The following is a 24,105-nucleotide window of genomic DNA, read 5'->3' on the forward strand; positions in this document are numbered from 1 at the left end:
TATAGTATAGTATAGTATAGTATAGTATAGGGGCACCAGAGTGATTCAAAGATGCGAAGAAAAAGTCACTCCGTTTTTTTTTAATATGGGCAAAACAACATATATCCTCCTAGACACATTCTTAGACATGGCTAAACCATTTTAGCTTATGTTTTCCAAAACAATTTCTGCTTAAGGGACACCTTTGCATGGAAAATTTCAACCCAAACAGTTACAATTTGGCAAAGTTACAAGCAACTGAAAACAGGGTCTTATAATACGAAGTATCAGACAACCTTAAAAATAGGGGGCACTACCAACACTGCCTATTATATAGTTTCACGCCTGAAAAGACCAATTAAGCCAGAGGTGATGCGGCTGTAGAGTTGACCTATATCATCTGATGCAAAATTTGCTATAGGAAAAAACTTAATAAATAAATAAATCAAACTTGAAAAACTGAACTAGATTTGTTCCTCTTCAGCTGGTCATTACAGTCTTGCATTTTCAGAAAATATCAGTACTTCTTAAATACCATGCTTTCTTCCTCCAAGACCATCCATTATTCTACCTTCATTTCTGTTCTTAATTGGAAAAACAGTCTCCTCTCAAATCTACAAAACAGATCTGAAGTCAAATATTCTGCTCCCTCTATGAGCATAAAATCCAGCCAGTTTGAAATAACAATAAATAATACATATAATAATAGTAATAATAATTTGCAGTTCCACAACTGTCAACCAAGGATTTCAAAGCATATTAAAATTATTAACCTAGACTTTCACAATTATAGGGAGAGCAGAAGACAGAAGTCAAGATCTGTTATGGAGATATGAGAGCAAAACTATTCCTTTCCACTCAACAAAAAGAGTATAATAAATGGCAAAACATGGCATTTATTCACAAAAATAAGGTAACTCATGGAATTCCTTGGATCTGGGTCAAAAAGGACTTTTTATAGCTAGCATTTACTGAATGTAGTTAATTATTAACACATTATAAATATATTTTCTGCCAAAATCATGCCTTGTGCAATTCCACTGCCTTCAATGGAGTTAGACCAGGGATGAATTTAGCATGATATTTAATTTAAAAATGGTTATATACACAGTATATAAAAGCTTTTAGAGTTTCAAACAAATGAAAAAGTGTAAATTACAATACATTTACTTCATGTTACTGTACAATAGGTTTGAACAGAGAATACAAAATAATAAGAATCATCATTTTTTCACAGAAGAGCATATAAACTGCTGTGTGTGCAATGTATTTGCAAGGACACAAAACCAAATGTTACTGACTTGATCTTGCATGTCTGAAGCCAATGGGAGTATTGCTGTGGACTCACTGGCACCAGAATCAGGCTTTGGATGTTCAGCAGTAATTTTTACTACAACTACTTCAAAAGCAATAGAAGAATAAAGCTTCAAGAACCCCGATATTAATCAGTAATTCAGAATAGAAATAAAGTCATAGACATAAAAGATGGTAAAAAAAGAACATAAATTCCTAGGGAAATAAGGACTAGATCATGGTCTTACAACAAGCCCCCAGGAAGGGGCAATGTGGAATTTCACTACCCCAGGAGCACTCCAGGGACAGAATGAGACTCTGAGGTGTGTTTACACGAGAGCTGGAAGGTGCAATTTCCATCCCAAGGAGACATACTTGTACTAGTTCAGATTGCACTGGCATGCTAAAAATAGACTGTAGCCCTGGTAGTGCAAGCGGCAGAAGGGGCTAGCCACCCTAAGTATGATCCCGTCTGAGATGATGGGTTTGTGCTCAGGGCAGCTAGCCCCTCCTTCTGTTCGTGCTCCCACAGCTGCACTCCTTTTTAGCACACTAGCTCAATCACAGGTATGTCTCCTCATACTGGGAATTACACCTCCAACTCCAATGCAGAGTCACCATGCAGTCCCTGCTGCCCCCTTGCTCCAAGAGGGAAATATTCTAGTCCTAGCAGAGTTTACATCCCCTTCTAGCCCGGCTCAGCTTGTCCAGCCAATGCCTTGGAGAGGCAGAGCCAAGATTCCACTTATTGTTGCAGTTCTGCCTGTCTACTACCTGTGCACCTGCATGGGAGGGTGAGCAGCTTCCCCTGCAGCAGCTGCTCTCACACACACACACACAGACCAGATGGAGATGGCCCACTCAGGGGAGTGCTTTATGCTCCTTTTCCCCCAGAATGGGTGTGAAAGGTGACTCATGATGAGCCCTATACGTTCTGGGATCTATTCTCTTCTGGGTACAAAAGGGGTTACACGTGGGACTTCCTGTGTATAGATGGAAGAATGTAGTCTTGTGAGTTTCTAGCATAGTATAGATGGAGTATATTCCAGAAGTTGAAAAAAAATACATGCACACTACACAACAGCCCACAGAACAGGGGTGGGCAAACTACAGCTGGGGCACAGGGTCATGGGCCTCATCACACGGCTCCCAAAAGCTGCAGTATGGCCATGCTCTGGCTCCTATGTTCTCCAATGGGAGCTGCAGGGTGGTGCCTGCAGATGGGGTAGCGTGCAGAGCCACCTGGCCATGCCTCTGTATAGGAGCTGGAAAAGGGACCTGCCACTGCTTCTAGGAACCACTTGAGGTAAGTGTTGCTCGGACCCTGCATCCCCTGAGCCTCTCCCCACGCCCCACCCCCCTACCCCAGCCCTGATCCCCCTCCCTCTCTCCAATCCCCTTGATCCCAGCCCAGAGCACCCTCCTGCACCCCAAACCTCCCATCCCCAACCCCACCCCAGAGCCCACACCCCCAGCCAGAGCCTGCACCCCTTCCCTCACCCCTGCCCCAGCCCTTATCCTCCTCCTGCCCTCCAAACTCCTCAGTCCCAGCCCATGGCACCCTCCTATACCTCAAACTCCTCATCCCCAGCCCCACCCCAGAGCCCGCACTCCCTCCCACAGCCCAACCCCAATTTTGTGAACATTCTTGGCCCGCCATACAATTTCTATTCCTTGATGTGGCACTCAGGCCAAAAAGTTGGCCAACACCTGCCATAGAAGACTAATCATCAAAAATGTAGAGAGAATAAACAGATAAGAAACAGCAACGGTATATGAGCTGTTATGACTAAGATGAGCCAAAATTTAAGGGTGTCAGCTTGGCAACAGCATTTTTAATTTAACAAATGCAATTACCCAAGATATGAAAGTGAAAAACACAGTAAAGCCAAAGTGTAACTGGAAAGGTCATGGTCCAGGAGTTCTAAATGAGGTGAGGCTCCAAAGGGGGACGAGAAGGTATTAAGAAAAAAGAGGAGACAGAAAGAGAGAGACGAGGAACAGAATGCAGACAGAAGAGGTGGAGGAAGAGGGATGGGAAATCTGTTGAGAGGGGAAATATTGCAAAGCTTATTGTCTTAGCTCAATAAAAGACTGCAAGGGTCAGGCCAAAGTGCAATGTTAAAGCAAGAAGTTTTAAAAAAGAAAAAATATGAGGAAAATGTTAAGCATGAGGAAATAAAGGTGGAATCAAAGATGAAATCATCATTACAATTGATTCAAAATATACAACAGAGAGAAAGAGAGGACTGAAGTCATTTTGTTAATATCCAGCAAGATGGTGTGTTTTTGGCATCAGACTATATATGTTAATAAAGAAATAGACTGTTTACTCCTCTAGTATGTGTCTCCCTTGTTTCTGCTCTTCCTTCTCTGCTCATTCTCATGAATTTCAATGCATCTTTTCTGATCTTTTTCATCAGCTATTTCCCTTGTTCTCGTTTTTCTATCGTGCACCATTGTATTCAGGTTATTTCTCCCTGAGGCCACTCTTTCACTTTTTCTTTTTCCTTAAAAGACTTCTCTTTTCAAATTCAGTCTCTTTCTTCAACTTCTTGTTTACTCCTCTTTATTTTTAACTTGTTTGGTCTTCTCTTTCCTATTTCTCTTTCTGTCCTTCTTCCTCTTCTCCCCTTTTACCTTCCCTCTTTCCCTGAATTCTCTCTCTGCCCCTCAAACGCTAGTGTCTCTCCCTTTCCCTTCCCTACTTCCAAGAAAGAACCAGCCCCTTAAAGCCAGCAGATCACATTTCTTCTTTTCTCCTCCTGGGCTCTAGGTAGTCCAGCTGGGGCAGACAGCAGCTTGCCTCTTGCTCGGTGTCTTAGTTGCTCCCAGATCTTTGCAGGGTGAGTACTTAAGCCCCGATCCAGCCAAGCACCTAGGCATGTGCTTGACTTTAAACATGCTCAGCCCTGAACCTTCTCCCATCTGACACCCAAAAGCTCAGAATATAAACAAACATCTCCAGGTTAAGCTCAGAACCCATCCCCAGGTTCAGAATTCTTCCCCCTCCTACCCAACAACCATCATCATCTGGCTCAGACTCTCCCCTCCCCACATCCCCACCAAATCAGAACACCCACCTATTCATACCCTCCCCCCAGCATCCTCCAGGTGTGGAAAAGCAGGAACAGGCAGCAGAGGGCATGTGATCGTGATTTGAAATAGCCTCACATAACAAAGCCTCTATCCCCACTCTGTAGCTTCCACCCTGCTATTTGAACCCATGTGCTGAAGGAAGCATGTGCAAACAGTCACGCACTCTGCTGTGCTGTGCAAAACTGTGTTCCCTGCTCTGTGTCTCCTCCCTCAGCCACCTGTGGTCTATGTCCTGCAGGGTGGTAATTCCTCAGTGTCACCCAGCTCTATCCCTTTAGGGGCAGAAGCAGCTCCAAATCCTAGTGGCAGTGGGTGGTATTGTACTTTGCCATACCGTGCTAAACTACACAGCTGTGACATTGGTGGGTTTACCCCATTAGGCCCTAGTGACCTGCTGGCTGCCACAGCACATATCACTTGTCAGAGTCAGGTTCAAGATGAATATGCTCAGCTCCAGAACCAACTGCTGGCAGTGCTGAATTTAGACTGGAGATGACAGGGAGGGCTCAGCTCACTGGTGCTACCATAATCTGCTTGCTGGTATGTCTACTTGAAATGAAAGAGTTAAATCAAAATGGTTCTTATTTCTGATTTGCATTTTTCTGATCTTTTGGGTACTTACTTCTAGGACATCATACAACATGTAGGAGTATCTTGATCTGTTAAATCAACCAAATGTCCATTAGGAATACAATTTACAGTACCATATGTGTTTGAATATTCCCATGGTAAACATTTAGCCAAGGTCAAGGGTAGTGTTAATTTAATACCTGATCTATCCTCTATCCCACTATGCCTTGCACTTGCGGAGAGATTTGACCCAATGATCCAATAGGTCTTCTCCATCTCTAATTCCTAAGATTGCAATAACATTGGGCATGCTGCATCTTTAACTACTATATATAGTTTATGAGAAGCTGATTTGTTTTATTACGAATACAAAAAAAAATCATGATTCATCTTTAATGGGGAATGCAGATTTGTTTTTCTTTCATAACTTTATATTATTCAAAATAATGCGCGCTCTCTCTCTCTCTGTGTATATATATGTTCCAGATAAGCATGATATTCGAGGATGCTATTTGAGGAAGGACTGCTAGGCACAGATGGCGTTCACCTTTCGAGGAGGGGAAAGGCCTTATTTGCGCACAGACTGGCTAACCTAGTAAGGAAGGCTTTAAACTAGGTTCAACGGGGACAGGTGAGCAAACCCCACAGGTAAGTGGGGAACAAGACCTGGGAGATGGGTTGGAAACAGGAGGGAGCACAGGCTATAATGGCAGAGAGAAAGGAGGGTCAGGGCAAAGCTGGGAAGCAAGATCAAACCAGTATCTTAGATGCCTATATACAAATGCAAGAAGTATGGGTAATAAGCAGGAAGAACTGGAAGTGCTAATAAATAAATACAACTATGACATTGCTGGCATTACTGAAACTTGGTGGGATAATACACACGACTGGAATGTTGGTGTGGATGGGTATAGTTTGCTCAGGAAGGATAGACAGGGGAAAAAGGGAGGAGGTGTTGCCTTATATATTAAAAATGTACACACTTGGACTGAGGTGGAGATGGACATAGGAGATGGAAGTGTTGAGAGTCTCTGGGTTAGGCTAAAAGGGGTAAAAAACACGGGTGATGTCATGCTGGGAGTCTACTACAGGCCACCGAATCAGGTGGAAGAGGTGGATGAGGCTTTTTTCAAACAACTAACAAAATCATCCAAAGCCCAAGATTTGGTGGTGATGAGGGACTTCAACTATCCAGATATATGTTGGGAAAATAACACCGCGGGGCACAGACTATCCAATAAGTTCCTGGACCGCATTGCAGACAACTTTTTATTTCAGAAAGTTGAAAAAGCTACTGGGGGGAAGCTGTTCTTGACTTGATTTTAACAAATAGGGAGGAACTCATTGAGAATTTGAAAGTAGAAGGAAGCTTGGGTGAAAGTGATCATGAAATCATAGAGTTTGCAATTCTAAGGAAGGGTAGAAGGGAGTACAGCAAAATAGAGACAATGGATTTCAGGAAGGCGGATTTTGGTAAGCTCAGAGAGCTGATAGGTAAGGTCCCATGGGAATCAAGACTGAGGGGAAAAACAACTGAGGAGAGTTGGCAGTTTTTCAAAGGGAAGCTATTAAGGGCCCAAAAGCAAGCTATTCCGACGGTTAGGAAAGATAGAAAATGTGGCAAAAGACCACCTTGGCTTTTTTGCGTGACCTACAAAATAAAAAGGCGTCATATAAAAAATGGAAACTAGGTCAGATCACATAGGACGAATATAGGCAAATAACACAGGAATGCAGAGGCAAGATTAGAAAGGAAAAGGCACAAAATGAGCTCAAACTAGCTATGGGAATAAAGGGAAACAAGAAGACTTTTTATCAATACATTAGAAGCAAGAGGAAGACCAAGGACAGGGTAGGCCCACTGCTCAGTGAGGAGGGGGAAACAGTAACGGGAGACTTGGAAATGGCAGAGATGCTTAATGACTTCTTTGTTTCGGTCTTCACTGAGAAGTCTGAAGGAATGTCTAATATAGTGAATGCTTACGGGAAGAGGGTAGGTTTAGAAGATAAAATAAAAAAAGAGAAAGTAAAAAATCACTTAGAAAAGTTAGATGCCTGCAAGTCACCATGGCCTGATGAAATGCATCCTAGAATACTCAAGGAGTTAATAGAGGAGGTATCTGAGCCTCTAGCTATTATCTTTGGGAAATCATGGGAGACGGGGGAGATTCCAGAAGACTGGAAGGGGGCAAATATAGTACCCATCTATAAAAAGGAAAATAAAAACAACTCAGGAAACTACAGACCAGTTAGTTTAACTTCTGTGCCAGGGAAGATAATGGAGCAGGTAATTAAAGAAATCATCTGCAAACACTTGGAAGGTGGTAAGGTGATAAGGAATAGCCAGCATGGATTTGTAAAGAACAAATCGTGTCAAACTAATCTGATAGCATTCTTTGATAGGATAACGAGCCTTGTGGATAAGGGAGAAGCGGTGGATGTGATATACCTAGACTTTAGTAAGGCATTTGATACGGTCTTGCATGATATTCTTATAGATAAACCAGGAAAGTACAATTTAGATGGGGCTACTATAAGGTGGGTGCATAACTGGCTGGATAACCGTACTCAGAGAGTAGTTATTAATGGCTCCCAATCCTGCTGGAAAGGTATAACAAGTGGGGTTCCGCAGGGGTCTGTTTTGGGACCGGCTCTGTTCAATATCTTCATCAACAATTTAGATGTTGGCATAGAAAGTATGCTTATTAAGTTTGCAGACGATACCAAACTGGGAGGGATTGCAACTGCTTTGGAGGACAGGGTCAAAATTCAAAATGATCTGGACAAATTGGAGAAATGGTCTGAGGTAAACAGGATGAAGTTCAATAAAGATAAATGCAAAGTGCTCCACTTAGGAAGGAACAATCAGTTTCACACATACAGAATGGGAAGAGACTGTCTAGGAAGGAGTATGGCAGAACGAGATCTAGGGGTCATAGTAGACCACAAGCTTAATATGAGTCAACAGTGTGATACTGTTGCAAAAAAAGCAAACGTAATTCTGGGATGCATTAACAGGTGTGTTGTAAACAAGACACGAGAAGTCATTCTTCCACTTTACTCTGCGCTGATTAGGCCTCAGCTGGAGTATTGTGTCCAGTTCTGGGCAACGCATTTCAAGAAAGATGTGGAGAAATTGGAGAGGGTCCAGAGAAGAGCAACAAGAATGATTAAAGGTCTTGAGAACATGACCTATGAAAGAAGGCTGAAGGAATTGGGTTTGTTTAGTTTGGAAAAGAGAAGACTGAGAGGGGACATGATAGCAGTTTTCAGGTATCTAAAAGGGTGTCATCAGGAGGAGGGAGAAAACTTGTTCACCTTAGCCTCCAATGATAGAACAAGAAGCAATGGGCTTAAACTGCAGCAAGGGAGATTTAAGTTGGACATTAGGAAAAAGCTCCTAACTGTCAGGGTAGTTAAACACTGGAATAGATTGCCTAGGGAAGTTGTGGAATCTCCATCTCTGGAGATATTTAAGAGTAGGTTAGATAAATGTCTATCAGGGATGGTCTAGACAGTATTTGGTCCTGCCATGAGGGCAGGGGACTGGACTCGATGACCTCTCGAGGTCCCTTCCAGTCCTAGAGCCTATGAGTCTATGATTAATTAATGGTCTTTATTTGGAAATATATTTAATATAACCATTAAAAAATCATCTTAATCAATAGGTGAACAACACTGATCAAATCCTGATGACCTTACTCAGGATTTTAACCTCTGGGAGTTTTGATTAAGGGGTGCTGAGCATCTCCAAGTTCTACTGAAGTCTATAGACCTGACTCTGCTTCCACAGAACTCAGTTGAAGTTTGACTATTCACTTCCACGGAAGCAGAATCGGGTCTTGACTTTAATGGGAGTTTTGCCTGAATAAGAATGACAGGTTTTGGTCCCATGTTGTTTGTACTTCAGATTTCTTAATTTCATCTGGGCATCTTAAATTTGTTATATTTAACAGAAAGCATGCAGTCTGTCACACAACATTATGTCAGTCTACTGCAAAGCACTGGATAGTGGAGAGCTTATAAGTAACTCTGTCCACTTCTGAGAAATCAGAAGGGGAAATTCAAAGGACATACACATGTACAGTAACAGTGATGGAGATGATAAACATATCTAAATGAGTTACCATTAAAACATTGTTTTTTTCATGAACAGTTTATTGAGGTGCCACTATTTATATGTATTGCACACACCTGCTGAAAGAGAAACATGATATGGATCCATAGCTGAGGCTGTCGGCTGATGAGAGTAAAACTGGATTTACTGTATAGGCAGTAATGACCCTTCAGGGGGCAGCTGAAGAACAGCTTTGCTACACAACTTCTAACAGTATCTAGAAACAAATATACACAATATTAACATCAACTACTTAAAAGAGATTTAACTACCTGATATTACTTTACACTTAAACATGCAATGCTTCTGGCTATAGGAAACTACTATTTTCATATCTGAAATATACCGATTATGTCTTCATTTTTTAAATGATATTTTTCACTTTCTCACATTTCAACGTTTTTTATCCAGATAAGAGTAGCTATTCATTTAGTTGGTATCATTAGTTGTCTGTAAAACTCAAAATGGGTGAAATTCAGCACTGCTCAGAGGGCCAGCACACAGGCAATGTATCACTTAAATTGAATATAAGCCACAATAAGTAGTGCATAGGCTCTGTACAGATCCTGTGCACAGGACTATATTTCCCCCACAGAACATCTAAAACTCCACTGTTGTGCACCTTATATAGCCCTTTATCGCTGACTCCACAGAGCAGAGTTAGGCCTTTAGTGTGTATCACTTCCTTCTTGTTAAAGAATGCTCTGAAGCTTGTATTTTACACTCAGAGTCTTGCTTATTAAAACAGACAGATATATTTAAACAATTCATTCTTATTTAAAAGAGTTGGTTGAAAGAGCATCCCATGTTAGGTAGCAACCAAGTGAGACTTTACTTTTGGTCCAAGTTAATGCAGCTCTCACCCAGGCTTGCTCAGGCAAAAATTGATTTCAAAAGGGGTTATGCCCAAAATAATGAATTCAGGACTTTTCCCTTCAAAAACAAAAGTTGAGCCATTATCATTCGCTAGAGCATTGGCTAGAGCAACCCGCTCTGTCACTGAATAGATTGACTGAAAGCCACAAAAAAGTTAAATATATTTACAATACCAATATGCATGCCACATGTTTATTATACAGCAGTACTTAATACAGTCATCCTAAAGGTTACAATAAGAGCAGTATTGTTCAGGGTTCAATGAACAATTTGGCATTCTGAGTCTGTCATCAATTTAAAGGACTTCGGGCTCTATAAATGTCACTTCTCATCACGTGTATATAAAATAATCATCTTCATAATAACACATTGCTCGTAAATATCACCTTCCAACCCAGGATCTCAAAGCACTTTGCAAATATTCACTAATTAAGAGTCACAACCCCCAAGTGAGATAGGGAATTATTGTACCATCATTTTACAGCGTGACTTGCTGTCAGACAGGGGCAGAGGCAGTCCCTTGCTCTAACCTCTAGACATCACTGACATTAGTGCAAATACAAATATTTTCATAGAAAAAATAATGGAAAGTTTTAGTTTTGGGGGTGGTTTAGCATTTAAAGGTTGATGAATGACATGGGGAAGTTTGCAGAAACTTCTATACATTCATAGGTGTAAAAACATCAAATCAACACTTGGAATAGAGATTAGATTGTCTCACTGGAACAGACAGACTCTCCCCAAAGGTCACAGCTTGATTGGCTGGTTGCAAGGTTATGTACAATCAAAATAGAGAAGGTGTTTTTATTTTTCACAGACCTTCATTGCTCACTCATGTTTTTCTATTGAAACCAGTATTGGCTCTGTATATTTTTCTCAACCACATTCATATTAGTTATCCATAAACAAACCATGGTGGTGACATGCAACTTGAAAGCACCCTCAGTGTGACGTTCTTAATTCAGATGGCTGTATGCACCGCATAATATATTATAGTGTGATTCTGATCATATTTATGCTAGGTTTAACTGGAATGGCAGCACAGACACAGCCCTTTAGATGCTTGTTTCCATTTTTGCAAAATGTTGACTTGGAGGCTTTGTTGAAGGTTGAATTCTTTGTCCTGGCTGTGCTAAGCTCAGTGCAAAAATGCAGGCCACAGCTGTGACTTTCCACCATCTTTGCATGTCACCCATTGATAGAATGGCTGGCGGGGACAGCCAGGCCCCCAGTGTAAATAAGAGCAACTCTGATGGTGCTTTAACTTATGCCCAGTTGCGTATCACCCTAAGAGGCCATTTCAGCAGCTGGGAATAGCCAGATCAAACATGCTCATTCTACATCCTGATCCTCCCCATCTATAACCTTCACACTGGAGTATCACAAAGGAGCCATAATGTAATGGGGAATCTGGCCCTGAGATTTATTATTCAGTCAGTGGACCCATCCAGCAATCATTCTGTGCATGCAATGCCCATTGATGCTAATGATATAATTGAGGTTGGCAAAACGAGGGATGATTTTGCACAATTTAAATCCCATTTATATGAACCCTCTCCCCAAGATTAAGCAATATTCAAACAAAGACATTTTTAATAAGGTAGGTCTTAGAGGGTCTAATTCTCCATGGAACTGCACCTTAGTTTGTTATGTCTGTGCTGACAGTGTAAAGTACAATCAAATCAGACTTCTCAGCTCATTTACAATGATGGTTCCATTTGATATGCACTTTGCACAAGTGTAGATGACTTTACAGAGTGCAGGCAGTGGAGAATCAGTCCTAGAACATCAGTTTTCCTCCACGAGAAAGATAGCTGACATCCATTCTGTCTTCATAAGGCCTGAGTGCAGGGTGTGTGTGTGTGTGTGTGTGTGTGTGTGTGTGTGTGCGACCGCTGTGCTACTTTCCTCACAGCTGCCATCCATAGACTGGAATAGCAGACAGCCCTCCTTGCTAGTTGATGGAGCCACCAGCTCCATATATATGCCAACATGCCATTCCTGACATGCTATTCTTGACATGCTCAAGTGACCTTCTTGTGCCAGTTTAAGCAGGGACAGTTCAGCAACCTTTTTGGGGGATGAGAAGGGCTGTGCAGATACCCCTATATAACTGCTCACCCAGGAGGCTTCATGTGCAGCTCCTCTGAAATCATAGTCCTTTGCACCCAGGGCAATATCGTCCTTAGTGACTGACTTTAGGAAAAGACACAACCTTTCTAAACTCCCCAAGCTTCACTGCAACAGAAAGAAGAGCAGAGTGCCTTTCTATAGCTTTGTCCATTGGCGCATTTTACTGCCAAGAATATGCATTTAGGCCTTGATCCAGCAAAGCGTGTAAGCATATGCACAATCAGGGGCGGCTCTAGGTATTATGCTACCCCAAGCATGGCAGGCAGGCTGCCTTCAGTGGCTTGCCTGCAGGAGGTCCCCGGTCCCACGGATTCGGCAGCATGCCTGCGGGAGGTCCACCGAAGCCGCGGGACCAACGGACCCTCCGCAGCCATGCTGCCGAAGGCAACCTGCCTGCCACTCTCATGGCGACCGGCAGAGCGCCCCCCATGGCTTTCTGCCCCAGGCACGTGCTTAGCGTGCTGGTGCCTGGAGCCACTCCTGTGCATAATCCCGTTTAAGTCACTGGGACCACTCTCATGTGTGTAGTTATGCAAAGCACATGCTTTGGTAGATTAGAGCTTTAACCTATTTCCAATGGGGTTACTAGTATTACAGGTTTTAGATTTTGTATTAAAATGTAACTATTCACACTAATATAAGAGTCAGTTGAGAGAATTTGTGGCATATCACATTCAGTAGTAGAGCATAATTCATTAATATTGTTTAGTACATTACCCTTTTTGGCACAAAATATTCCTGAAAATTGCCTAGCTACCCATAGCAGGCATTTTTTCAAACACCCAGCTACTTCTATACTGATTCTAACATGCTACATTTTCATATTTAAGAAGCTTATTGAAACACAACATGTTTTTAGAAGTTATAATATTACCCCACACAAAGATTTTCCTTCTCATCTACTGTCAGCAGTATTGCATCAAATACATGTCATTAATTGCTATTTCCTATTGTAGGGGTCGGCAATGGGGGCTGCGGGAAGCGGTGCAGGCCGAGGGATGTGCTCGCCACTGCTTCCTGCTGCCCCCATTGGCCTGAAGCAGCGAACCATGGCCAGTGGGAGCTGGGATCGGTCGAACCTGGGGACGCAGCAGGTAAATAAACCAGCCCGGTCCGCCAGAGTGCTTATCCTGGCGGGCTGTGGGCCAAAGGTTGCCAACCCCTGTCCTATTGTAACACCTCATCATATAGCTGCATATTTTTAATACAATGTTGCATTTCTATAATCTCTTACCTGGGGCTCCCAAACATACATTACTTAAACCTCACAGTGTCATTGTGAGGTCAATAACTGTTACTGTGCTCTTTTCACAGGTGGATGAAAGTTAAGGGATTTGTCCATACTTTCATACTTAGGCCTGGTCTACACTGGGTGGGGGGAGGGGGGAATTGATCTAAGTTACGCAACTTCAGCTATGTAAGTAACGTAGCTGAAGTCAACATACTTAGACCAACTCACCACGGTGTCTTCACTACAGTGAGTCAACTGCTACCGCTCCCCCGTCAACTCTGCCTGCACCTCTCGCGGTGCTGGAGTACAGAAGTCGACAGGAGAGCGCTCAGGGGATGATTTATCATGTCTAGACTAGATGCGATAAATTGACCCCCGCTAGATAGATCACTGCCCACTGATCCAGGGGGTAGTATAGACATACCCTTAATAGCCTGGGACAGAATCCGTGTGCATTCATACTCCTGCTCTAACCAATAGACAGCCCATTCCATCTCGTAATGATAGTTACTTTTTACCTTTGTATTGTAGATATGCAGTTTATAAGTATTTGTGGGACATTCATGTTAAACAATTTATTACCAAAATACACTTTTGCTTGTAAAGCACCTGCACACAATGAATACAGATGAACAAATTTGGGTTAAAATTTCCAGATCCAGAGACTCGGACTTTCTCACTATCCAGATGTCTAATGTTCCACATAATTCATAAGGTTTCATCATCTCAGAATCTGGAGTTTGCCTTGCTGCAACTTCAGCTCTGTCCTCTATTAGCTTTAGACGTATGTAGCTATCAGATTGCTTATGACTTCCATATTTGGCTATGCTTCTGAAAACGATTAGTTGTTAAGGAATTCTGTGACTTCCCAACTGAGCTGTACATATACTAAATTGGACACTTACCCCAGTCCTATCACTGTGATGCTTTGAAAAGCACCATGAATCAAAGGTATCTAGGGTATAATTCCTACTGACGTCAGTGGCATTACTGCAGAGATATATTTGACCCAACAGACCAAAATGTGCTCTCACTCACAGCTCTTCAATTTAAGTTTAGTCACGATCATCCAGATCCAGTCAGTGTATTTGCATCTGTGTACACGTAGCAACTGAGATCAGGCTTTGGCTACTTAATAGGATATTTTACTCTAAATGTACCTATTAGGTTAGGCAGGAGGTGATGCTTACAAAATAATGCAGAAGAGTCTAAAATAAACCAATTGCAGATACGCATAACATAGTGACAAAGTTTTGCATTTCCATGTTAATAAGATACAAACACACGTGAGCAAAAAGCTTCTTTTATCACCAGTACAAAGTAGGTGAACTGAAGCAAGGGGAGAAATGTGCTTGAGAATGATATTGTCCTGTATTTATTTACAGTAAGTGCATCCAAGGATATCATGTCCACAAAACAGAGGAATCACAGTGATCCTGCTGTGAGGGGCAGTGGGAGCAGGAAACAGGAATATTCCATATCCCATGCTCATGGTAGTACTGGTCTTCATGGCAGAGCTGCATAGTCCAATATATAGGTGGTAAGAGAGTGAGTCAGGGGATGGATGGATGTCTATCACTATGAGGTTTCTACAAACACACTTGCAGTGAGTGTGCAGAAGGCTCAGGCTCTATTCCAGTGCCTAGGCTGGAAAAGAATCTGTGGAGAAGATGAAGGGCTATCCCTGCCCATGGAGGTGGAGGTGAATACTGTTTGCTCAGTTCTTAGGTTGTTCCCCACATGAAGACTCCAAACAATTCACTCTGGCTTTGCACCAATGAAGAAGACAAGTTTGTCCCTAAACTGCATGTTATCAGTGAGATTCAACAATACACATGTGATCCTTGTCAACAAAAGGTAATAGTTTTTAAGCAATTTGTCCAACATTTAACAAATCAGAGTCATGCCAAATGCCAGTAATTCAGGATCGGCTTAACTTTTGTTTGATGTTATTTAAAGCAATGAAGTGCTAATACAGCAAAGATGGCTCTGCATCTCTTTAAAATAATTGGCCAAAAATGCGTAATGGAAAAAGGAAGGGAAAAAGTAACGAATTTCCTTGATGATATCATTATATCTTATATTTTAAACCCTGAAACTGATTTATACTAGAACTAGTTTAACACTATAAAACTAATTGTCACTTCCAAAAATAGAAAGGAAATTTTTAGCAATTTGAACCAACTTCCAGCTCTCTTAATAACCTGCCCCAGCTGACCTAAATCAAAGTTTATGGAAACACCAACTCAACCTTCAGATTAGTGACTCTACACACACCTCTATGCTAAATTGATTCTTAAAAGCTGTTACTGTGAAAAAAAACCAGACGATTCAAAGCAGAGACTGACTTATCATATGGCTATTTTAAGAACACTGGCTCAAGGAGTTGGAAGATAGATAAGTTAATACATACTTGAGACAAGATTGTTTAAGATTCCATGTACTTGCTGTCAGGCCAAAAGACACTGCATTGGGAGGGAGAGGAAAGGTCAGGGACAAGACAACATGACATAGGGTACGTCCTCACTGCAGAATTAGTTTGGTGATCAGCACTTGGGTGTGAGTGCCCAGGTTGGTCTAACATGGCTATGAGCCACCACCTTGCAAAGTCACTCCACTGCGGTTATGGTGCTGTTGCACTCACTGATGTAAGGTGCAAGGACATCTGGGGGACTTCTGGTGTTCTTCGTGCTACAGTAAGATGAGTAAGATGTGATTCTTTTCCAATGAATTGAGAACTTGTCTGCCTTTGGGACAGGAATTGTGGGAAGGCTTTAGAGGACAGCACTCAAGGGATTTAGCCTGCATCCACACTGCAAAGTGAATGGGTTACCAGCCCAAGTGTAAGCAGCACTCAGGCGTTAAGCTATATCCCAGCCTGGATAGGTAGTTCTAGTGTAAGCAGCACCACACTTAGGTGAGAGGTTTTGTGTGTGGATGGAAACTGGGTTAGGGGCAACACCCAAATAAAAGCCTAAGTGAACCCTGCAGTGAGAACAATCCCATAGTTTTGATTTATTTTACAAGGAGCTTATACATATATAATTTTACTGGTGAGTATTTTATGTATTAGACTGAACAGCTGAATGGCTGTCAGTTATGTCACATTCATAATAATATCCTCCCCCAAATTAAAGAGTATGGGACCCTTTCCTCTGGGTAGAGGCATAGTCATATATGTAAAGGATTTTGGTTCAAACAGCTAGACCAAGAGATGTAGGAATAATTGATTTAACAGCATTCGAAACACATATACAGAGGCAATAGAAAATATAAATAATTGATGAACCACAACTACAACAATAAAGGATATCGAAGGGAAAATTTAAAGCCCTAACCCAACTCCCACTGAAGCAAATGGGGAAACTCTCCATTGACTTCAATGGAGATCAGGCTGTAAATATATGTCATAACTCAGTGCAACAGCCAAACTACATTAAGCCAGGCCTACTAACACCAGTCAAAACATATTTCTCACTACATCTGTCTGAAGATCTCAAACTGTTAGCAAAGCAATAACCACCACTTTGTTTTTGCAAGACATAGGAGCAGAGATATTACAGTTTTTAACATAATTAATCATTCAGTGACTGGGCTAGGGAAAAAAGCAAAAGAAGTTAGCAATGTAAGGTCATTAGAGTCACTGCTTGATATTTACTCAGTTTGACTGGTCATTGGATTAGAGATAATATTAAACACTGATCTAGCAAACACCTATGTACATGCATAACTTTATGTGAATAGTCCCACTAGTTTAACTTTACTCTGATAAGTAAATTTCATTTATGCCCATATTTGTTTGCAGGATCAAGTCCTTAACAAGGAAATAGAAGCAACCATAAAAAGTGAAATTTTTCAAAACCTCAGTTTTAACCCATTTTCTCCTTCACTGCTTTCCTTTACCTATCTAATTTCTTTTGTTTTGAAGATGGAAACAATAGAATAATTTTTTAGAAAAGAATAAGGGAAAAGGGAATTTTTAAATGTCATCCTCAAGAGAGGCCCTTTGTTCTTCATCTTGATTTTGAGCACTAGCGGTTTTTCAGTTTGGCAGATTATTGTGTGTTGTCACAACTGAGGCAGAGATATTTCATCTCCAGTATATTCACCTGAAATGTTCCTGGATAAGATATGGTTATACTGACATCCTGAAGGGCAAGCTCAGCTTTTAGTGTAGTAAACTTGGTTCTCTGAATATGAACGGCAAAAGCCACATCTGGAAACATATGGATCTGTATAGCTTTATAATGCTTTTTCATCCTCCCCTCCCTTCCCCTCCTCCCCACCCCCATTATGCTGAAAAGTCTACATCAGTTGCATACCAAGTGGAAACAGGCAGTGATAAGGCATCTTTGTTGCAGGGTCCCATCTTCAAAGTTGAAGAATATTTATCTGATTTCTATTTATAATGATGAACCACCTCAAAAAAGCATCTACCCAAAGCCATTGGGGAACAGCAGGACTCATTGCTCATGGAGAGAGAAAGAAGCAGGGCTCTGAACCCAGAGGCCTAGTTTGGTTTGCAACCCAGCAGGGCCGGCTCTACAGTTTTTGCCTCCCCAAGCAGCAAGCGGAATTGCTGCCGCGGGCGGTGGGGGCAGTCCATGTACCCTTAGGGTGGCAGGCGCGTTTCCGCAGCGGTGGCAATTCAGCAACAGCTTCTATGTTTAGCTGTCCACGGTGGCTTCAGCTAAACACAGAAGCTGCCGCCGAATTGCCGCTGCAGCGGAAACACGCCTGCCACCCTAAGGGCACACGGACTGCCCCCGCCGTCAGCAGCGGCAATTCGGCAGGCTGCTTGGGGGCAAAAACACAGGGACTGCTGCCCCTTTCAGACTGCCGCCCCAAGCACCAGCTTGGAATGCTGATGCCTGGAGCCGGCTCTGCATCTGAGACTGGGAGAGTCTGCTGTTCTTTGTTGTTGCTCCTTACATTAACTTGTTTGGTCTCCCTTTGAGGAACATCCTTGCTGATTATGTTTTCTTTCTCTTGATTACAGTCTGATTCCCTTCCGGTCTTCCCTTCCCTCTCCTAAAGGAAGCAAGAGCTCTCACAGTTCCATAGCCTCTCCACACTCCCCTCTGCCCTGCAACAGAAACCCTCCCCTTCTTCCAAAGGGCTGCTGGACCCACCTTCCTTCCTTTAATCCCCAGGTCCTCTCCACTCTGGACTTGGTGCCAATTCCTCCCTAACTCCTGCCTTACCTTTCAGTGAAACCTGCCTCACCCTATCTGGTCCATGAGCCAAGGGAGGGGTCAAGAACTAGCAGCATGAGGAAGCAGGTTATCCCAGCCATGCTGGCTGGTGAAGAAGTATAGTTCCAGTCAGTGAGGAGGTGGGTTGCATTAGTACTTGCTCCTCCTAAGAGTCCAGATCTAATTCACCTCCCAGCAGCCAGAATTCCTGTTTCCTTTGCAGCACAGTGCCCAAAACCCCTCATAGGGAATTAGCCCGTTGCCAGGCAAGATCCACCTAGAGATTAGTTCATTTCCTATGCTTAAATTAATGCTTCCAATTACTTTGCTAGAATGAACATGCACTTGATTTACTAGTTTTCACTATGATCACACATCTGTGCAGTCTGCAGGCAGGAGTGTGTTAATGTTCCTATTACAATCCTTGCAGAGCTGGGATTCCACTGAAACCTGACGACCACAATCAATGCCCACAACAAAGCCATTCTGAATATTAACACATCAATTTTCACAATGCATACATTTTAGATTTTGGATGAGTCTGCGACTTAATACTAGTCCCAAAAAATATGATGCCAACTAATGCATTTTGGCATAGACAAAAATATGTCTAAAAACATTGGCCTGTGTCTCTGTAACTTTGTGGTCACAGTGAATTAGCAGAGGCTCATGTGTTCTAAATCAACGTTTGGCTTATGGCATGTTTAAATTTACCAAAAGAGTGCAGAGGCAAACACTGCAGGGGAGCTGTGATCTTTTCCATCTAGTCTGTCATATGGTACCAATTATCTCTCAATTCAGCATAAAACATAACAACCCCCAGATTCAGGTTCACTGCAAACTAGATCACTCCCTGCCCCCCTTTTATGGAATTTCTGTCATAAATCCCATACAATTTTTGTTGTTTATATTTTATCCTATAGAACTACCAAGAATCAGACGTGACTTACAACTGGCACAGCATATGCAGAATGTTATAATATTTTCATATTTTCATTGAATGGAATTACATTTCCAATCTGATTTTGATGTTAATTCAATACCAAGCTTGCCTTTGAATGATAAATTAGAAATCTCTAAGCTCTTTCCCTGGAAAAAACAAGTTTAACCTCTGGCCAGAGATGTGCAGATTCTAAAATGTCCTCCATATGCAGGCACTCTCCAATGTTTTCTTTCTCATGAGTCACCTGTCACACAAATTACTTGTAAGGATTTAGGATGTGGGTACTATAGTGGTAGCATTATTATATCAAGTATCTGAAAAGGCAGTAATGCAAGAGAAGAAACATCGTCCCTCCTTCACCAGTTGTAAACAGACAACTGCAATTGTATGGGTATAGCAAGGAGTTGTTAGGCACAGCAGAGAGAGCATGAGAAGAAAAAGTTGTCTTGGAATGTGAAGCATCTGGTACCGGCCAATTTCAAAGACAGGGTATGCACTAGATGGATTGCTAGTCTGATCTGCTAGGGCAATTCCTATGTTCCTATGACTTAAATGCTTAGAATAAGGGTGACGGTAATGGCATAAATAAGGGGACTAACATCACAGATGCAATCATCTTAAGTGGTAATTGGTAAGAATAAAAAGTAAGCCCAGTAGATGGCTGTGAATCTTGCACTGGGTCTGGAGGAATAATCAAGGCTAAATTCTTTAAAAAGAAATAAAGGTAGTTTCAGCTCTAAGCTAATTTGCTGTAGTCCTCACTGAGTTTACTCTGAAAGTTCATGACACTGAATAGAATGATAATACTTCCCGCTGGTATAGCATCTTTAATCTAGGGATCTCAACATGCTTTACTACACTCATTATTACCCCTGTTTTTCCAGACAAGTAAATGGAGACACAGAGTGGTAGAATGGTTAAGTGACCTTTCAAAGGGCACACAGTAGGGTCAATGAATAGTCTGTGAACAGTACCTAGGAGTCCATGTTGAGTCTTCTGTTCTTAATCACTCAACTTACAGAGGAACTGAGGGGGTTGGAAATTCTAGCTAACATAAACTTAAACTTAATAAAGGGACTGGGGAGTACTCAGGAAATTATAGACCAGGGAATTTGGCCTTTGAGATAAGCAAGATCCTTGAACACTGATAAAATATATTAGATCACAAAGCATATGGAGAAGTATGAGCTGCTGAAAACTACTTTGCTTTGTTTAATAAAGGGTAAAATCACGTGATAAATATGGTAAAAATTTTCAACGACAAATTCAGAGGGTTAAGTAAGGGTGAAGTGATGGACATAATATACAGGAATGTCTAAAAGGTATGTAAGGTATGGAAAAGAAGCAAACATGGGTAAACCGGTTCAAAACAACAACTGAACTAAATATTCAACCCAAAATGGAAGCAAATCCAAATCAATTAATTTTGTAGGTTTCAGATGACTTCCTTCTGGCACTATACCAAAATGTAGAGCTTCGCTCCAAATATTCACTCATGCCAACACATTAACTTTGTTCTATTTTGACCTTAAGCACTTGCAGTCATACTCTGAACTTGACCATGGTCTCAGGCCCTCTCCACAATCAAGCCATCCATCCATCTTCATTTCCCATCAAAGTCCCCCTGAATCAATTGCTCTTCAGGCTGATGTAGTTAAGGCACATCCATTTCATAGCCAACAGTACACAAGGTTACTGAGGTGGCCAGCCTCATGTCCGGCCACCTTTGACTGCCCTAACCTGATGGATCAGGTACCCATTCTGCAGCTATGTGAATTGGAGATGGCCTTTCAGTGTGAGATCAAGCAAGATGCAAACCCATGACCTTCTGGAATGTAGTCAAGCACCTTAACCACTAGCCACCACACCTCCAATCTCTAGGATGTAAATCATTAGATCACTGGTTCAGTTCAAAATCTGAACCCTCTTTGGGCCTAAACACCCCAGAATGCACTGCACCCTACAAAATGTGATAACATAGCTGAGGAAAATGGTGATTGTTTTTGTTTGTTTGTTCAATATATAGGGGCAGCTCCTCAGCTAGTGTAAACTGACAATATACACCATCTGAGGATCTGACCCCACAGTTTTTAACCTGAGTGTACCTTTAAGACTGTAAAGTCCAATGTACAAATCAATATTGCAGGGATTTTCAAATACCATATAAAGAAATATTACACTCCACAGAGACTGAGTAATACTACTGGCTGAGTGTATAAATCAATAAGGAGTTTGCAAAACATATGTTGTAAAGCACAAATACTGCTATGCAAAGACTATGAAGTACACACAGAGTATGCAAACCAATAGAAAAGAAACTTGGTCAAAACACAGTGTAACAGAGCAGAGAAATACATATGTATGTATGTATTTGTGGTAGGTCAATCAATGTATTTATTCATGTCAAGATATAAAGAGAATGAATGAATGAATGAATAGCCACTATCCATTATCCACATCCTTGCTAGGAAGAGTAACAAAGTTAGAAACATGGGCCTGATTCTCTTCGCACTAGTTTTAGACTGGTACAATGCCACTAACGTCAAGGAAGTTATTCCCATTTGACTGGCTTGAACAGAGTTAGACCCACTGTCAAACTCACTAGAAGAAAGATTGTTGAGAGCGGTGTTGATTGGCATTTTCAAGGTGCTGAAAGGGATGAGGCAAGTAGATGTTTCTACAAACCATTTAAACTGCTAAATACTAGGAGATACATTCTGCATTTGGATCCCTGTATTCAATTCCCACTGAAGTCAAGGTTGTCCCATGCCTATAACCAGGAAAAGATTTTAGCCTTAGGACTCAGGGACACAGATTTTTTTTAAAAAACATTAAGGAAAATGACAGACAAAATGAAAATTGTTGCAAAGCTTTTTCACACAGATGACGAAGTTGTAGGACACTTTACCTACAGCACCAGCAGAGGCAACTAGATTATATACAGCAAATATGTGAGGTAGTGATGGCCAGCCAGGCCCTCACTTCTAGAATTCAAAACTACAGCCTAGATAAGGGAGTTTGCTAAGTGGTGATCTTCACCACTGCTTCTCTAAGACCTTCCCAAGAAGTTCCTTCCGGACCTACAGGAAGCTCTGCCCTCTACCAGGGAAATGATTTATTAGGTTTGGGCAGAAATCATGTTCAGTTTGTGTTTAATGTATTAAGGGATATGCAGGAATAAAGCAGTGTTGGAACAAATCCTTATGGGTTATGGGCACCTGCTGTCACTGTTGCTTATGATACTTTTGAACAATGTGTTTCCAGCTTAAGTGAAAATTCAGGTGATCACGTTTTGGAAGTACCAGACTGAGATTTTGTAAGGGAAGGGAGTACACACTGTATATTCAAGGAAGTACAATACAGGATATATTTTGCCCTAAGAAGTTTACACACATTTTATGTTGTGGTCAACAAAAACATAATTTAAATTCAGTATAACTGCAGTACTGTAGGGCCAGATGTTTCCACCCTCACAAACATCAAATAGTAACTTACTCCAGGAACAGCCACACTGAAATCAATGGGACTTCTCACAGTATATAGTATTATTTACAGATTTTAAGACCAGAAGGGACCATTAAATCATCTGACCTCCTGTCTGACAGAGGCCATAGAATTTCATCCAGTTACTCTGTTGAACCCAATAACTTGTGTTTGGCTAAAGCTTATCTTCCATAAAGGCATCCTCTCTTGATTTGAAGACATCAAGGAATGGAGAATCCACCACTGCCCTTAGTAGTTTGTTTCAATAGTTAATTACCTTCATTGTTAAAAATATATGCCTTATTTTTAACTCCCCTTGAGTAAGAGTGACAGAATCCAGCCCATAATCTACTTGGTGCTACTTACATCTAATACTGTTCTTTGTTAATTTGTGTGTATAATATACATTAAAAGTTATATTTAAAAAGCCCAGGAAAGGACATGACCCAAATCAAGTGTTATTTTGGGGGAATTTCTTGTACTCTCCATTACTGGTAAATTGTACTGCTTTATTACAACATCCTCCTATCCTCCGCATTGTTTCTTTCCTATTTTGCATATGTAACACACACACCCAAATTCAACAAATTCCTGCTTAACTGACACAAAATCAACCAAAGATATGTTTTTTAAAAAATCTGATAATGCAAAAATAGCTTTATAGAGAGCAAAACATGCATAAATTTGAATGATCTCCTGTTATGACATACAGAAATAATATAGGTCAAATAACTGCCAGATTTTGGACTGAGCAATTTATGGAATATCTGAAATATTAACAAGTTGTCCCCTGTGTAATGAGCATGAGTGAGTTTCTGTGAATGTATTTCGAATGAGTCACATAAGTTATCTATCTTACTCAACAAATATGTCCTTACTCATCACGTTTCTTCAAGAACTTTAGTTGATGATTTCCCAGGAAATTACAATAGTCTAAATGAATTGTGAAATAATGACTTGCTTAAAACATCACTATATTAGGGCTTTTAATTAATATGGCACTAAGAGGAACAAAATGTTTAAAAATATTCACTATATTAAAAGAAGACATAGACTCGCAGTCAATTATTTAGGCAAACTCACAAGTCAGATTGTTCATTCTCAAACGCCCTCTGTCATTTACTGAAACAGTAAGACATACGAATAACTTTGACAATGAGAAGTGTTTCTAACAGCAAAGCTGGAC

At 41.3% G+C, this 24,105-nt stretch overlaps 1 protein-coding gene across 4 annotated transcripts in view; it reads right to left on the reverse strand.

The window, feature by feature from the left end:
• Positions 1-24,105, reverse strand: part of VEPH1 (ventricular zone expressed PH domain containing 1) — a 175,071-nt gene that overhangs the window by 47,272 nt on the left and 103,694 nt on the right. For 3 of the 4 annotated variants that reach the window (XM_050965875.1, XM_050965874.1, XM_050965876.1), the window contains exon 10: positions 9,136-9,275. In XM_050965875.1, coding sequence (XP_050821832.1) covers positions 9,136-9,275 — 140 coding nt within the window. Of the gene's footprint in view, positions 1-1,304; positions 1,379-9,135; positions 9,276-24,105 lie in introns of those variants that run through there. The other variant, XM_050965877.1, reaches the window with a different exon arrangement.

This window comes from Gopherus flavomarginatus, chromosome 8, assembly GCF_025201925.1.
Source record: "Gopherus flavomarginatus isolate rGopFla2 chromosome 8, rGopFla2.mat.asm, whole genome shotgun sequence".
NCBI classification, from domain to species: domain Eukaryota; kingdom Metazoa; phylum Chordata; order Testudines; family Testudinidae; genus Gopherus; species Gopherus flavomarginatus.